This window comes from Antrostomus carolinensis, unplaced genomic scaffold (assembly GCF_000700745.2).
Source record: "Antrostomus carolinensis isolate BGI_N321 unplaced genomic scaffold, ASM70074v2 scaffold29767, whole genome shotgun sequence".
NCBI lineage: Eukaryota > Metazoa > Chordata > Aves > Caprimulgiformes > Caprimulgidae > Antrostomus > Antrostomus carolinensis.
In genome coordinates, this window is record NW_010325777.1 from 142 (window position 1) to 17,714 (window position 17,573).

General features: G+C 42.4%; 1 protein-coding gene across 1 annotated transcript; it reads left to right on the plus strand.

The window, feature by feature from the left end:
* Window positions 1-577: 577 nt before the first annotated feature.
* On the plus strand, window positions 578-14,508 carry UTP25 (UTP25 small subunit processome component; the record flags this gene model as incomplete). The annotated part of the gene is made up of 11 exons (XM_029085810.1): window positions 578-617; window positions 1,318-1,567; window positions 2,336-2,548; window positions 4,651-4,739; window positions 6,113-6,523; window positions 7,590-7,809; window positions 9,862-10,064; window positions 11,264-11,446; window positions 12,410-12,522; window positions 12,945-13,190; window positions 13,971-14,508. Coding segments are annotated over 11 exons (2,215 nt in total), but the record flags the coding sequence as incomplete, so codon positions are not given.
* Between the last annotated feature and the right edge of the window lie 3,065 nt (window positions 14,509-17,573).

A 17,573-nucleotide genomic window follows, 5' to 3' on the forward strand; every position in this document is an offset into this window, starting at 1 on the left:
ACCCTTCCGGGCTGTGTCGCTGGGGACAGAAGGATCCTGGCACGGGGAGCCAGGTCCTGTGCCTCGCCCCGTGCAGTGACACTCTCTCCCACTCAGGGCTCCACATCTTTTTGGAACAGTTGAGGATAGTTTAAGCCCAGCTTGTACAGTCTCCTGTTGGCAGAATTACAGTCCCAACAGTGGTTAATTAGTGCTGTTTCTCATGTAGTACGTGTCTTTTCCCCGCCCATAGATCAATATTTAGTGCTAGAGGTAGGCTCTTGCTCTGGTTAACTTTGTTGTACAAACTGCCCTTGTGGTTAGATTCCTTAGGTTCCTTTTAACATCTCGTCTTCTGATTAAAGCCAGATTCTGCTTTAGAACTTTTCACGTCTTGATCAGTTATAATGCTTGAGTGTAGCAACCCCTGAGAGGGTGACCTGTTTTCTTAGTGAGAATTGTGTGATGCTTTGATTTTAAGTTTTCTTTTAACTTCGCTAAGACTTGTGTAACTCATCAATTCCTTTTCCCTCTCATCTCTTTCATCCTGTGTATGACATCATTGACAGAGTAAGATATTTCAGTGCTTTCTTTTCAGGGTTTCTGGAAGACCAGAAGCAACTCAAGTCTGTGAACTGGTAATATTTTTATTTCTTCCTTAGTTTCATTTTTGTGTAGTGCCATGAAGTGAAACACTTAGCATTTCACATTACCAAGTTATTCAGGCTGATTAAGTTGATCCCTTCAGAAAACCTGGGTTTAGGAGGAAAAAAGTGAATGTGACTTTTTTATGGCTCTGAATTGTTCTCTATAGTGTCTGACTCAAAACTGTAATGCCATGAGAGGGCAGAAGCAGCAGGAACTAAGCTCTTCCTGGGTTTTTTGCATATTAGTCACAGTGAAGAGTAAATCATGCTTTAAGTTGTTTTAATAATGAATAAGCTGAGTGTTGTACAAGTTAGGAGATGTTTCGTTTGTTGTTGAATGAAGAAATACATTAATGCTCATTCCTCTTCTGCAGATCTTCAGTGCTTTACTTTTCCCTCAGTCAGGATTTGATAATCTCCTTTATCATCAGATTAATAAAAGACTTCAAAGTTTCCATGTAGAAAAATTAATTATTCATTTGTTTCCTTTAGCAATTTTGTGCATTTATATCACATTTACAGATTTTTCCTTTTTGGGCTGAAAGGACCTAAGAAAGGAGTAAAGGGTACTGAGGTACCATTTACCATTTATGAGGGAAATCATAACATGGGAAGTAGAGGTGAGGGTACTGGTCTGCTGCCTAATAGAGTGTTACTGTTGTTGGTGTTAAGGTCATGTTTTGTCTTCCAGTCTGAGAATTCTGATAAATCAAGTGCAGAAAGCGATTCGGAGACTGAAGTGGAACAAGTCTCTGTGTATCATAAGCTTCTGGCTACCCTGAAGACCTCTCCTGAGTCTGAGAGTGAGGAAGAAGAAGATGAAAGTGAATCAGAAGAAGCTGAGGAAAGTGAGACAGAAATGGACAGTGAAGGATCCCAGGAGGCCGAAGAAGCAGATGGAGATGAAGGAGCTAAGAACGGTGTACCAGACCAGGAAGAAGGTAGTTGGTCTTTTCCCCTGCTTTGGTAAATGTTGTTTCAGTTAGAAAGTTTGAATAATGTATGTTTTTAGCCAGGGTAGACTGGCTTGTTGTCTGGGTGCTCTTGGCTTGGAGACTCTGTTGCTCCATTGCCTCCATGTGGGTGGGAGCAGCAGCTGCTGAAGGGTTTAGCAGGGGAGAGGGTAGCTGTGCTCATTTTCTGGCAGACAGTCTGCTGCTGCTTCCTCAGATGTTGTTTGTGCGGCAGCACAGAGGAAATCCACATGGAGCAGCATACCAGGGGTTCTCACCCACTCATGGGAGACGCAAGCTGTTCTCTCACACAGCATCTGGCTTGGCTGCTGCCACCGAGAGGAGGGACAGGTTTGCCTCAGAGCAGAGGAAAGAATATGTAAATTGGAAGGAAACCTCCTCCCATATGATGAGGCATTCTCATTCATGAAGTCTGATAAGAAAGTGTGGGAGAGAGGAAGCAACTTTTTATTGTTTTCAGTTATTTGGGGCCTTTGGAAACTACAGCTTGTATTCCCTGAATAGGTTATTTCTTTAATTTTCTCTGGGGAAACTCATGTATATTATGTGACATTTGGCATGCTAGCCAAAAGTTGTCTTTACTATAGAACACAAAGTCTGGTTTTATCTTTTGGGATAGAGTATTGGGAGAAAAAAAATTGTTAACACAAAGGGGACAGCCTAGCCAGCAAGGTGGTAACTTTCCCGGGAGAATGTAAACCTGGAAATATAACCCATTTCTCTCTCCAACTAAAGTCACAGGTACAGACACAGCAGAGAAGACGCTTACCCAGAAGCAGGCTGATGGTGCAGATACCTCTTGTGACCCAAGTCATGGAGTAATTGAGGAGTTTACTGATGTGAAACATGAATCTGAATTTAGCTTGGAAACCAATTTCATGGAAGAGGAGAGTGGAGATTGCAATGCAGATGAGAGAGACAGCAGTTCTTCACAAGCCTTTTCAGAAGGTAAAATACAGTATGTTTGTGTTTAGTGATCTGCCTCTAGAGGAGTATCTGTAAACATGTGTAAATTACCAAACACCCTAATGATAAGCTATATGGCTTCTGAGTTCTTCTGCTACATTATTCATTATATTGCCCACATGTGAGCTGGTTGCATAAGGGACACTTAGTGCTAATGCAGATGTGTAGCTGAACTGTTTGTTTTCTGTAGCCCCTGTGGACTGGGATTTGTGTGTAGTTTCTGTTATGACCAATAGAGCCTGAAATATCAGGAACTAGAAATGTGCATGGAGAGGGTTATCTTGTCCTGTTACTTTAACAGTAGTTTAAAAAGCTAGTGTAATATGAAGGGCCCCGCAAGCCTGTGCTTGACTGTGGAAGATATTCTTGGCACAGACAGCACGGGAGATAATCACAAAGCTGACCTATGAGGGCGTCCTTCATGACTCAGTGGTGTTAGAGGTGAGATTCTGGGAAGCTTGCTGCAGCCACAGTAATTTAGACAAATGCTCAGGACTCTCTGAATTTTGAAGGTTACGCAGTGGAGTCCGACTGTGCCAGGATCAGGAAGGGATGAGGTGTCAGTGAAGCAGCTGTGTGGTATCTTTTAGGGGTGTCACCCAGAATCTCGATGCTGCAGTGCACTGGTGGGTGCAATCTGAGCTCCAGCATTGGGAGTCGCCCCACCACGTGTAACACAAATAACTGTGTGCTCGGGTGCGTGGTCCTTCAGTGATATGGCACACATTGGCACTTGCAGAGCTTCTATTCATATTTCATGCTCTGCGGTTTTCATCTCAGATGGCTTAGTTTGAGAGAGAGAAATATGTTTGTAGCATCCCTAGTGATGCTGGCTTGTCATCCTGGAGCAGCAGCTGACATTAGATCTGCGAGGCAGCCTCGCTGCTACATGAAACGCGTGGAAGCATCAAAGGGCCATGTGATAGAAAAAACAGTTCGTTCTTGTTACCATGAGAATATTACTTAGGCTGTTGGCGTTGCATTTTAATGAGAACCATAGCTCTCCAACTGCATGCTAAGTATCCTAACAGCTTTGTTCAGCCTCTGAATGATGCACTACTTTTCAGTGGGTTCCTGTAGATTGAAAGTGGCTTTGTGATCTGTTACAGAAATGAGTCACCTAAGATAGCAAAAGGGATGGATTTCTGCTCTGGTTCTGGGGTCACTAGAATTCCTCAAAATGCTTCACATTTTTCCCTCTACTTTATCTGACAAATGCTGGAATTGGTAAAACTCAGCAGAAGAGAGGGCCTGTGTTACAGTGAAATGATACCATGTTCATTTGTGTTGCTGGGAAGATATTCTCAACAGTGTCATAATTAGCTAATATCTCAACTTTTGCCTGGGTAACTTGTATGTGGGCTAGATATCCTTTGGCAAGCACTAGTGTTCTCAAATTAGTTTTCTTTATGAAGTGAGTGCTGCTGTGCTGCAAGCAGTGTACAGAGCTTGGTTTTCAAAATAAGCTTTGCATGCGACTTGTGCGTGCCAGTGGCTTTGAATATAATATGATTTTACAGTTCCTCGCCTCTCCTTTCCTTTCCAAAAAGAAATGCTGATTAGGTAAATCAGACTTTGCTCACTTCAGGCAATTTTTGCCTCCCTTCCCCAAAACCTGTCTAATCTTTCTCTGTTTTGTCACAAACTGTATTAATATCACTGTCCAAAGATGCAAAGCCCTGGGCCAGACTGTTTATAAATTAAGGGCAGTAAGTTCACTTGGGCCTTTATTACTGACAGCCTATTTCACCCGCAAGGGATGGATGTGTCGGAGCTCAAGGCAGAAAATTGGCACAATGTTTTCTACTACCTAATGCTTTCCTATCCAACATTTGTTTTGTGGTTTAAAGTTCCAGTACTGCCATAAGTTCTGCTTTTTTTTTTTTTTTCCTTTTTTTTTTTTAAAAAAAAGCAATCTGTCAAATCTGTTCTCTCTGTTCCTGTAAAGAGAATTTGACATCTTTTCTCTCATCTCCAAGTGCTTAGAAATAACTAGTTTTAATTGTGGTGTTGGTGTTCTGAAACTCGATTCCAGTGTTAGCTAAGTCATTCTCAGGATATTGTTTTGTTGTTTGTATAAACAGATCCATTTAAACAGCATATGGACAAAGAACTTGAAGAAAAAGAAGTAGAAAAAATGTCTACGCTTCCTAAAACTTCAAGTCAGAGCAAGGTAACTGGGTTCTTTAGCCATCCAGAGTTCCTAAAGATGCTTGGATTAAAATAACCACAGTAGATTCATAACTGTTATTATTAGCTGTTGGCACTGGAATTGTCAAGATTTTGTCCCTGTGTTGTTACTGAAGTGTTTTCTTTTTCACTTAGTGCTGGGCAAGAGTTGAAATCTAAAGTCTGTTATGTAGGCATATGGCAACGCATCTGAAAAACACATAGCTTTAGAGTTTGATCTGTAGACCCAAAACCTCAGGTTTTGTACTCTCGATACCAGATTGAAACAAGACTTTCTCAGTGGTAACAGCTCGACACCAGGGATGTGCTCTGCAACTGAACTTGTGAGGTGACAAGGTACAGTCTTAAAAGTACTTGTGATGCCCTTTCACGTTCTTGCTTCAAGGTGGCTGTATCTCTGTACACATTTACAACCTGGTGAAGGGGAATTTAATACTTATATTGTTAATACTGGAAACAAAAGGTGAATTACAGTACCAGGAAACCACCTCAGTGCTTGAGAGAGAATATTGGTTTTCAAAGTATTCATTTTTAGACAAACCTTTGCTTCCTAACTTTTTCACATCTGATTTTGTTTTGGAGAGTTGCCTTGCATTCTGGTCAGCCATATGCTGGGTGACATTCGTTGGAAGATATCCAATGGTTAGTCAGTCAGAGAGAAAGCTGTGATTTAAAAAAAAATACATTTTTTTTCTTTTTTGGAATATGGTGGCCAAAAATACCAGTGCCACCTGAAGCAGTGCATGATTTATCTTTGCTTAACTACGTGTAGCTACTTTACAGACCTAGACAGGGACAACTTGCATAGCAGAAGGCTTAAAGTGTAGAGTTTTCCCCCTATTACACTGATAGCTTTTGCCCTCGAAATGAGACAGATCCAACAAGATTGCAGTTAGCAGCTGATTCACAACTTCTGGGTTTATTCCCTAATGGGATCTTGTTTCAGTATTTAAACAAAGTACCTCAGTGTGGCTGATCTATTAGTGTAGTCAGACTCCTGGATTCTCATCTTGTCCCTGATTTGTGCCACTGATTTGCTGGATGGGTTAGGCAGAAATGAAAAATCCTCCCTCAGTTTTCTCATCTGTAAAATGAGGACAGTTACAGACACATCACTGCAAAATACATTCAGGATCTACTGAGCTCAAGTTTATTGTTATTTACCTTGGTAGATTCTAAGGAAGAGATTGCATATTGAAAATAGGTTTCAACTTGTATTATGAAAAGATATTTCTCAAATTTCCTGAACTTGAAATTCTTTAAATTCATTCACAGTTGCCAGCTGTGGTGATGTGCTTTTAAGTGCACCAAGTTTGGCACTTATGACTCCTCTTTGGGTTTGTTTTTGTTTTTCAGTGGCCAAGGCTGGGCCAACTAACTTTTTCTTCCACTTTGGAGAAACATAAAACTTTGAAAGCAGACAAAGAAGTTGATGTGAAACAGCTTTATCTTCACAAGCCTTTAGAATCCACTTGGCCACAAGTGAATAAGCAATTTCTGTCCTCTGTGAACAAACCAAGCAATTCCTCTTTTACCCCATTACAAAGAGAACTCTTCTGTATCATGAATACGTACCGGGACTTGTTCTATCCAGAAAGAAATGCTTTAACAAATGGAGAAGAAATCCGGCATGCTTACTGCTTGCATGCCTTGAACCATGTTCTGAAGGCAAATGCCCAGGTGCTCAGCAACAATGCCAAACGAAGAGACCAAAAGCCAGGGACTGAGAAGGACGACTACAGGGATCAGGGGCTCACTCGCCCTAAGGTAAGAAGGCTTCCCTAATGTGATTCCCCCATCCCCACCCTGGCTGTCTGGGCAACATCCTGGTAGATTATCCAGAAGTATTTCTGTTGCTGCTCTCTCAGGTGACATGTTCCTGGGCCTTTCCACATCCCTTTAGCATGCTTGGAAGTCATCTACCATGGCCAGGGCAAGCACCTTGCGAGGACAGTGAGCACAGGGTTGTTAGCTGGGCTGTTTCTGTGCTGAGCCATGAGATTAACTTACCTTTTTCTTTGTCCCCCTATCACTACAGACTGACATGTCACCTTTTCCTGCTCCCATTTCTAAATCTACCACTACAGAAAAGTGCCTCCACATTGATCTTCGGTGTTTGTGCAGGTAGTGTAGGCTGTCACCCAGTGTGGGATGTGCCAGAAATTTTTTTAGCCTTAGGCACTTTTAAGGGCTCTCCTGCATGGAAAGATCTTTCTGTACTTGGGAGACTTTGGGGAATCCCAGTTCCATTGTCAAGGCCACCTGTCATAGTGGAGTGGGCCTCAAACCAAGCCTCTCCCTGGATTCACGGCATCTTCTAGTTGATAACCAGGTGGATTCAGGCCTGTCACTGGTGGAGATAACTACCTGTTGAGCAGTTTAAAAGTTGGGTTTCAGTGTTTGCTGCGCATCTGACAAATGCCTTTGGTTTCTGTGTTGACTCCCCAGTTAGATATTTATATTTCAGAGTGCTGTGCAGAGACTTTTGCCACCCACCTGGGAGCCAGCCATTGACCTTGTCTGTGTATTGTGGGAGCTCTTGCTTGCTTGGGGGGTGGGGAGAACAGGACAACGTGCTTAACTTTCAATTCCAGTGTGATGGCACCGTGGGTGTGAGATGGGGAACCAAACTGAGCTGCTGGCCAGTAGCTCTTCATGAGCACACCGTGTCCCAGTGCATCCTCCCTCCTTGCTGCATGTCAGGATTGTTCTCCTGTGGTTGTTGGGATACCCTGTGGGGGCAGATCTAGGTCAAAAAAATTACTTAACATACGGTTTACTGTGAGCGTTCATATTTTATGGGTTATTCTGTTATAACTGTTGATCTATGCAGGTACTGATGATAGTGCCCTTCAGAGAATGTGCTTTGCGAATTGTGCATATTTTCATCAGTCTTCTTGAAGTAAATGACAAAAGAAAAATAGATGTAAGTAACAAAAAGCGCTTCAAAGGGGAGTTTGGCTCTGACCCAGAAGAAAAACCTCCCAACCTGAAAAGACCTGAAGATTATGAAGCCGTCTTTGCTGGCAACATCGATGACCACTTCAGAATTGGTAAAGACCAGCTGAACAGATGATTTTTAACTTGTAAAGAACTGAGAACTAACAAGTTCTTCCTAAATGTCTCGGAGATACCAGGGCTGGAAGTTCTGGTGAGACTCTAGGCTCTGTGGTATTCATGCTGGTTTTGCACTGGCAACTTGGATTTTTCTGAAATTCTTTCTTGCCCTGCCAGAACTTAAAAAGGAAGGGAAAATAGAAAAGTAATGATTTTCACATCAAGTTCAGAATCACTTAAGATGCAATGATCGCTTTATTGTAGCGGGACTGCCCACACCTCATTTTAAGGAGGATAGCCTTGATTATGCAGCAAAGTCTTTCATGTTATTAAAAAAAAATCATTTGGGTTTAATTAGCCTATTCACAATGTCTCTGGTAATCAGTAATGGTTGAAACAAAATTAAAGCTCAGTACTGAGCGAAGCAGTTTTCTACTGTGCTGCCTGTGGCTTCCATGAAAGCAAAGGGGTAGCCAGCAAGCAGGACTGTTGGACAAGCAGCAGATTTGAGACTACTTCATAATCTTGTAATCTCATGCTGTTTTAGTAACTCAGTATGCAGAGAATTAGCTGGTGGCTTGGTTCCTGGAGCTGCCATGATGAGTAGGCAGTTTTGTAACTTAACTTGTCAGATCAGAAGCTTTTGAAATTCTTACCCCTTGAAAGATAAATTGGCATCCCAGGAGATTCAATGATACAGTGGAAGATGCAAGCAGGTCCCACTCAGTCTTTCTTCCTTCCCCAGTGAATATCTTCCTGGCTGAGAGCATCTTACTTTCAGTAGCATAATAATTTTCCTTTCAGTCCTCTCCCATACCACAGGCTGCTTGGTCCACTTACTAGGTGTGAAGAAATGCTTGAAGAAACTTTCAGTGCTGTTACTGGCAGAAGCAAATCACAGAAGCAGAATAATTATTCTTTCTTACTGTGCCTCACACCCTGTTACTTCTGCACAAAGATCTAATTTGGAGCACATTTGTTATGCCTTACTAAAACCACCCTTTCACATTTTTAAACAGAAAAAAGACTTGGTGTTGTTAAACTGTATAAATGCTGTGACAAGTGATATCTTCTTCCTAGAAATTAAATCATTTGTGCATTCCTTTCCTTTTTTTTTTTTTTTTAATAATTGGATTAAAATAGATAGCAGGAGGGGCCCCTGTTGGTGTCTGTATGAAATTCTTGCAGATGCCCTCAGCTGTGCTCATGATAGCTGGCTTCACACAGAGAGGGAGAGAAGCTGAAGAGACGCCTTTGTTGGGCAAACTGTAGTGGGTGGTTTGGATACGGTCTGGACTACCTGGATTTTTACAATCAGAAAACTGTGGGTCCTAGCAGTGTTGCCATGTAGTTATGACATAGGCAGCAAACTCCTGTTATTCCTTCCTTTTAATTTCTCTAGCCTGAGGTGATGCATAAGCTCGTCTGGCACGTACACCGCAACGTGCAGTGTGAGAAGCAGTGCCACGGAAGGTGCAGGGCTGGTGGTGCTTTCGGTTGTCATCACAGGAAGAACCTTTTCCTTTGCATTTTAGTAGCAGCTCTCATGGCTGTGTGAATAAAGGCAGTTGTGGTCAAGAGGTCCACACTGAATTTTTCATGACAGATTAAGGTAACAGTTACTATAGTACCTAATGGCAGCCACCAAAGTCTAGGATTCAGGGAGAAGAGAATAGTTGTTTCAGCTGGTTGTTTGTTTGTTTGGGGGTTTTTTTAAAGTTCTTCAGCCCCCTCATCCCCCTATTTAGCAGAAAATCACAAAAAATGTGTTTCATTTTAAAAAATGGTGTCCAGGCTATGAAAAATCTGGAAAAAAGTAATACTGAGAGAGTTTGCTGAACTTGATAAAAGTCTGCCAAATGCTTTTCAAATGGGCATGGGGTGGGTAGGCACCTTTCAGGGAAAGAAGAATTTCAGGTTGGTTTTGTCCAGCTGTAATCATTAGTATGTGTTAAGGGAGAGGAAATACAGGGAGCTACTGTTACAGAGAAAAAGCTGGTTGGTAGTTGACCTTAACTAAGAAAATGCTGTTGGTTGTTGTTTCACAGGGGTTGCGATTCTTCAGAAGAGCATGAGACTCTATGCACCGTTTTACTCATCGGATATCATCATCGCCTCTCCCCTGGGTATCAGGACTATCATTGGCACAGAGGGGGAGAAGAAGAGAGATTTTGATTTTCTGTCATCAATAGAAATTCTCATAATTGATCAAGCAGATATTTACCTGATGCAGAACTGGGAACATGTTCTGGTGCGTTTTCTGTATGTATTAATTTTTGTGCTGTACTGTCTCTTGTTAGTCTGTTATAACTTGGTTTTGGCAGTGAACAGTATTGCTGTTTTTTTACTGACTTGATTCCAGACATGTATGCTGGTTCCTTTTCCTCCCTACACCCTTATGATATTTTCCTTATGCTAAGAATATTCTTTCTGCAGATTTTGGGTAGTATTCAGCAGCTGTTCTCTATAAATCATAGTATTTGGTGGTTTAGTGGCATATTTCATCAGAGATTTTTTTGGACAGTTTTAATTATCTTGCAGGATGAGATAATAATGATTCCTTTAATCACATCTGGGAGAAAATATGCCAGCTGTCTGACTGCCCAGTGTCTCAGTCTGGTTGCAGCCATGTGAGGAATCCATACAGCCTAATTCGGGTTCCTCCAGAAAGCTATAGGAGCTCGTGCTGGTCTCCACTGCTGAAGTTAAGACAACAGTGTGAAGATTTTCCTGTACGTGCAATGAAAATACAGCTCTGGGACTGTGCCCAGTACACAGTAGTACCCATCCTTTTTGGCTTCTGAAAGGTTGCAGGGTTTTTTCCATGTTGGAACACCTTTGAGGCATCCGCGCCCTGCATTTTGACAGAATGGTGTTTCTGTACATTTTGAATGAGCCCAGAATGTGTCTTGTCTGCTGGGGAGTCACAGGAAAGGCACGTCAGCCTACACGGTATCCAGGGAATCAGTCCTGGAGCCTGTTTCCTGGTTTGTTTCCCTTTGGGTGTGACTGCTTGCCATGTGGCAGCAGCAATGCTAGTCCTGGGCATCACTCAGTGAGGCCAAAATGAGGTGAATTTCTTTACTTGTACCCAAACTCCCTGAATAGGTGGGAACTGGACTTGAGCTTATTTTAGCTCAGAAACCTTGGGACGATTGACTTTAATACAAACAAATCCATTATACTTGCCCCATGGGAGAAGACTGGAAGCAAAGGTTACTGATGCCTAAAGAGGTGGTAGCTTTCAGTTCTGTGGGAGGAAATCAAGTAAATTGATCTTGCTGCAATCAATAAATACCAGACAGTGGTGTCCTGGGAGATCACTGCTATTTTGTATTCTATACAATATTCTTGCTCGTCCCTGCCCACTTTCTTGCTGCAGTTAAGGCTCTGGCAGTGTGGGTGCAGAGATGTCAGTCTGTAGTGATGTGTTTTCATCTCTCTGTGTAGCACCTGATGAAGCACATTAACCTGCTGCCTCTGGATTCCCACGGGGTAGACTTTTCCCGAGTGCGAATGATGAACCTCAATAACTGGTCCAAGTACTACCGCCAGACGCTGCTGTTCAGCGCTCTCCAGAATCCCCAGATCAACTCCATCTTCAACAAACACTGCTTCAATTACGTGGGGCAGGTGAGTTCACCGATGAGATGAAAGCCTGCTTTTGAGGGCGAATGTCAGGAGGATGGAGCCAGGCTCTTCTCAGTAATGTCCAGTGATAGGACAAGGGGCAATGGGTGTGAGCTGGAACACAGGAGGTTCCACTTAAACTTGAGAAAAAACTACTTTACAGTGAGGGTGACAGAGCACTGGAACAGGCTGCCCAGGGAGGTTGTGGAGTCTCCTTCTCTGGAGACATTCAAGACCCGCCTGGATGCCTTTCTAGGTGATCTCATTTAGGTTCCTGCTCTGGCAGGGGGATTGGACTAGATGATCTTTCGAGGTCCCTTCCAATCCCTGACATTCTGTGATTCTGTGATCACTGGTGTAAGGGAGGGGGAGAGGAACAGAAGACCCAACATGTGGAAAAATTCCATAACTCAGTTGAAAGACTGACTGTGTGCCAGTCATTTCCATTACCCAAGTATTTCAGTCTGAATCTCCATGACACTGCGTGACAATTTCCAATGCTGTGCCAAAGACATGAAGAGCTACTCTTCTTGCAGCAATACTCATTTGATTCTTTTCTTTAATGAGTAACTGTTTAGTGTCAGAAATCAGATTTTGTTTTTTCTTAATTTGACACACACAAGTTATCTTGTTTTATTTATGTTGTTGTTAAGTGGAGGGTTTGCTTCACCTTTCTTTTTTTTCCCCTCTTTATAAGAAGCACAAGCTGCTATTACTTTGAAAGGAAACAGGAAGAGTAAAAACTTTATTTGTTTATCTCAAATATATGGAAGTTGGAGCATAAGCAGTGGTCATGTATATTTAACAGATGTGGTGTGTGTATATGTGAATGTAGCTTTGTATTGGAGCTTTCCTAAAAACAGCCTCTTGCACTGCTTGCAGATGTGAGTTAAGAGCAGAAAGCTGGCTGGAGTGTGGCTGCCTTTGAAATGCTGCTTCCCTAAATGTCCTGCTTGCTTCTCACAGGTGGTCGTCCGCAACATGCCACTCACTGGCTCCATTAGCCACGTTGTGGTCCAGCTCCCTCATGTTTTTCGGAGGCTAGAGGCTGAAAGTTTAACTTCTGTAATAGATGCAAGGTACTCTGTGTTCCTGACTATTTTGCTGTGCCCTAATGACTGCAATTTCAGATTTGGTTGAGCATGCTGTTTCCTGCAGAGCACAATGTGATTCCCCCAGAGAATTACGCCTTCGTTAGTCTTCAGGGGCAGGCTAGGCTCTGCAGAGGTGGAGGTAAATGCTGAACTTCTGCTTCCCAAAGGTGCTGGGGCATAAAGTCTGGGAAGGGAATACCAATCTCTGCCATAACTGTGTGGTACTGATAAAACCTTTGCCTTTTGTCTTCTACATGCGTAGAAATTCTATTAAGTTAAAGAAGGAAAAATGTAGTCAAAATCTCCCATAGTCTCTTGTGTTTGGTGATATTCCTGCTTGAGATCATATCAGTATTGGAAAGCTTCCTGTTGGCTCTGGTTAAAACATACTTGTTTTCTTAACTCAGATTTCAGTTTTTCATCGACAAGGTTTTGCCCGAGTACCGCGATGCCATCATGTCCCACACGCTCATTTATGTTCCTTCGTACTTTGACTACGTGCGTCTTCGAAATTACTTCAAGAAAGAGGACCTGAACTTTACTCACATTTGTGAATACACTAAAAAGGCCGGCGTATGCAGAGCGAGACGGTTCTTTCTCAAGGGAGAGAAGCAGTTTTTATTGTTCACTGAGCGCTTCCACTTTTACAAAAGGTGAATTGTGGACTGAGTTTTTCTTTGAGTTGCATGTGTGCTGTTTTGGAAGTAGAGTCTGACCTTAATTGTAGATGGGCTGTATTGCTTTTTGAGTCTCTTGAACCTCTCTGAGGACTTCTTTGACTGAAGTAAGAGCTTTTCAGTTTACTTTAAAAATGTTACATGTTGTCAGCAGTCCTTTGCAGAGACTAATACTTTGGTAGACTCACGACTTTATTCAGGAAGGTAAGTAAGTGCTGACAAGTTCCAATGATGGGATTCATTGTGCCTTTTACTTGTGCTCGTCTGTGCCACAATAATTACATAAAATTCTGGGAAAGGTTATGTACTTGGTTCAATAATGCAATACAGCAAGCTGAGGCCACCTGGAAAATTTACTGTGTCCTGACTGGAGCTGTTTAGAAGTTCCTAATGGAACAATTTTTCCTGTTAGCAGAAGATGTTTTGGCAAATGTGAAAGGTTTAATGAGACTCAGTCTGATCAAAGTTCACTGTCTTAAAATCCAAGCCAAAGAGGCTGAATACTGGAGAATTTGATGGTGGTCTGTACCTTAGAGGAAGTCGTTGTGCCTGGCAGTGTTAGATGTTCCCCCCCTTAAATTCCACATCTGTGTTAGCTTCAGTCTATGACACAGGGTTTGTAGAGATGAGCTACAACTAGTGTACATTGAAGTTAATGGCAATTGGAAGAGCTGAGATAGAACTGATGTTTTAACATGCATGTTTTGTAAAAATGGGCAACAAAGTTACTTTTTTGGGGTTTTTTTCCTCCTACAGGTATACGATAAAAGGCATTAGGAACCTCATTTTCTATGAGTTACCAACCTACTCCCACTTCTACAGTGAGATTTGTAATATGCTGAAGGCCAGAGACAATGCAGTGGATGCTACTTGGACCTGTACAGTGCTCTACTCCAAGTATGATGCTCAGAAACTGGCTGCAGTGGTTGGCATAGATCGCACAGCTCAAATGCTACAGTCCAAGAAAAATGTTCACCTCTTTGTTACAGGAGAAAATGAATAAGTGATATTGCAGACTAGATGACTGGATGAACCTGGGGTTTACTCCTAATGCACTTTTTGATGTTACTTTTTTTAAAAAAAGTATTAAACTTTTTACATTCTTTTCCTAAATATTCTGTTTAAATTGTTCATACATTATTAAAATTTATATTTCAGTACTCTGCTTGGCAAGAAATGAAAGATGTCATTCGAGAAAGCGGGGATTGTGGGTTTCTTCTGTATAGAAACAAAAGTCAATCCAGAACTATTCTTCTTGTCTACTGAAAAACTCAGTGGTCAGTAAAGATTGATGCTGTGATAAATAACTTTTGATTGGATTGCTTCACTTCATTTTCAGGTGTAACAAACTCACCTTCTTGAATCAAAGTCAAGTTTTTCCTTTAATCTAAGGGAAGAAATATGCCCAAGTATTTAACACAGTTCCTATTCTGTAAGCCTGGGTGGTGGTTTCAGTTGCTCACCACCCACCAACCCAGTGGATCGTTTCCAGATAATGATCCTGGAGGAGCAACAATCCTGAACCAAAACCACAGTTCTGGAAGAGCGAGAGCCCGAGCAAACACTGGTGTGTTATCAGTGTCTCTCATAACAAATCCCAGCTGAAAGCAAAACACAGCACTAAAAAGCTACTAAAAAGAAACCCAGCTCTGTGCCAGCTGAAAACCAGGACAGCATGTGTGAGGGAGGTGCAGGCAAAGCCTCTTCAGCACAAGCGTGTCCCTGAGCGAGAGTTGAACTTGCTTCAACTTGACAGTTGTGAGAATGAGAATCTCTGGCTGGACAGTTGTATCGGGGAGAAGCTTTTCCAAAGGAAAAGACAGTTGAACTTGACAGGCAGATGGGCCAAGGCCTGCCTGGCCCCACCATCACCAAAGCAGCATTATGGAGCACAAAATAATGTGGTGCAGTTGTAAATACCTGTGGTCTCGTATCTCACACCAGGGGTGAGGTTTTGTTTGTTTTTTCTTTCCTCTTGGTGGTTGCTTATGGACAGCATAGAAGCATCATGGTGCTGCCTTTTCTTTCTTCTCGTTCTAGGAAGCTAAAAGCAGGCAGATGAGTTTTTGTAAGCCTGTGGTAGGATTGTGGGAAGACTGTTCTGCAGAGGGGCAGGTGAGGCCAAATGCAGGAAGGAAATACCCATCTTGAGATAAGCTTTGAGAGAATTCTTGTCTGTGAGGCTTAAGTGAATATGCTAAAGTGAAATAAATGCTTTGAGTAACTGAGGCACATAATTCTAGCTGTTATTTAATCATAGTCTTGATTCCTGTATTTCTCAGCGGCTGAAGTCCTGAAATCATTTAGCAGACCTACAAATCCATGCAGTTTCTTGCTTTGCATGTTAAGTGATGATTTCTGTTAATTTTATGTACTTCTGCCCTAGCACACAAGAATTAAGAGCCAGCCACAGCAACATTCTCCTTGTGAACGTCTGTCCCCTGTACAGTGGAGGTGGCAGTAGCAGCAAACAAGGATTTTTCTTGCACGGGCTAGGCCCGGGGTGGGAGAGCTGTGGCTGTGCCTCTGAAAACAAGCATACCAAATAGGATTAAGGAATTTTCTTTCTACACTGGCTGTACTTCGCGCTGATGAATAGCTGACCTCTGAGGAAGCTAAAGTGGGATAGCTGCTTAGGGAGATGACATGGTGCAGTGCAGCTCCCGTTTAAAGCAGCAGCAAGAGTTTTGTGCCAGAGCCTTAACTATGCAAAGACTTTTCTTCCCCCTTTGAAGTTAATAGCATAGTGCCTTGATGGGAGTAGGGCCAAATTGTAGTCTGAGACCCTCATCACTTTTATATCAACAGCCTGGGTTTGTTCCCAAGACAACCATACTTTGAAATTTAAAATGTGTACATAAGGGTTACATTTTTAATGTTGATTACTAATTATAACTCATTGATTTCCAGAGTAGTGTGTAAATGCCTCTTGACTGCCTTCAGTTAGTGCCCTGAGACACAGTCACAAAGCTGATGCGTGATTGCCCTGGGAGAGATCATGTGTGAGTTTTCTGCCCTGGCAAAACCTTACCTGCATTGGTAGGGAGCCTCATAAGCTGGCACCAGAAATCCTGCCAGGAGGTTGCACTGGCAGGTCAGACAGGTTTGGTGATACTGGTTTGTATCTGTACTGGTGTGAAGGAATTTCTGTTCCCAGGTGCTTCCTCCTAACCCTGTGCTGTCATCTTCCTACACCTCAGGTGTTGCCCCACTTGGTAGTGGAACTGTGCTGAACTGGGGACAGCATTTGGTCTTGTTTAAAACTTTCCTTTGCCCTCTTTTTATATCATTTTAAACAATTCCCTGGTGCAGTTCACAGCCTTGCAAAGTGGTTTGTCCAAGAGTGGCTCCGAAGACAGTGAGTTACTGGGAGGTGGCAAGTGCTGAGGGCAGAGTTTGGCCACCCTGAGTGCGTGTTCATGGATACCAACGCTTCACGGGCTGGGGCGACTGCTGGCTCCCAATGAGTTACTGAAGAGCCCGTCTTGCAGTGCATTTTCCTGACGACAATGCGGCTTTCAGAGAGGTGGCTGGACTTGATGCATTCCTGTGGACACTTAGTCAGTTTGGGAAAGGGAAAAGGAATACTTATGGGATTTGTACCTTTTTTCAATTGTTCAACACTTTAAAAAAAGTTCAAATTCTGACACAAATGGAGTAAGAAAAGATGTTAGCAAATATAATGTTTTACCTGTTTTACGTGACAGCGTGCAATCCTGGCATGGCAAGCTTTTTGCAACTTTTCCACAAAAAGGCACCAATGGTGTGTAACTACTCATCTTGAGGAAGCAAATCTGAAATAAAACCCTGTTCATTCTGGCGTCAGTACCACACCTTTAAGGGACTGATGATGTCTCTTAAGAACCCCTTTTTTGTCGACAATTCAAGAGAATCTGAGAGTGCTGAGAACTAATTGTGTATTCTTTTTATTTTTGAAAGACATTGTGACGCAGTGTGAGAGTTGACTGACCCGCATCAGGCAGGGGGTTTTCCAGGCACTGGCTGCTGACATGTGGCAGTGCTGAACCATTAGCAGCTAGCTTTGGGGAATTCAAACCCAAGGGTAAAAATAAACTAGGATTAAGATGTTAAACAAGAATTTCTTTTCAGCATTTCATGTATTTCAGGAAATCTTAGTAACTGATGACCAAGAGGAAGACATACCTGTTTATAGGAAGATTGTTCTTCCAGGGAATGAGCTCATGTTGTAATGGCTCCTTTTTTCACTTGTAAAACCTACTCAGGATAAGTAGCTTTGTTATGATTTGTTGCTCCTTTCAGAGATGACAAAAAGTAATATTTTTTTCTTTTTTTTAAATGAAAATATGTTTGTAGGATGGGAGCCAGTTCTCTGCTGCT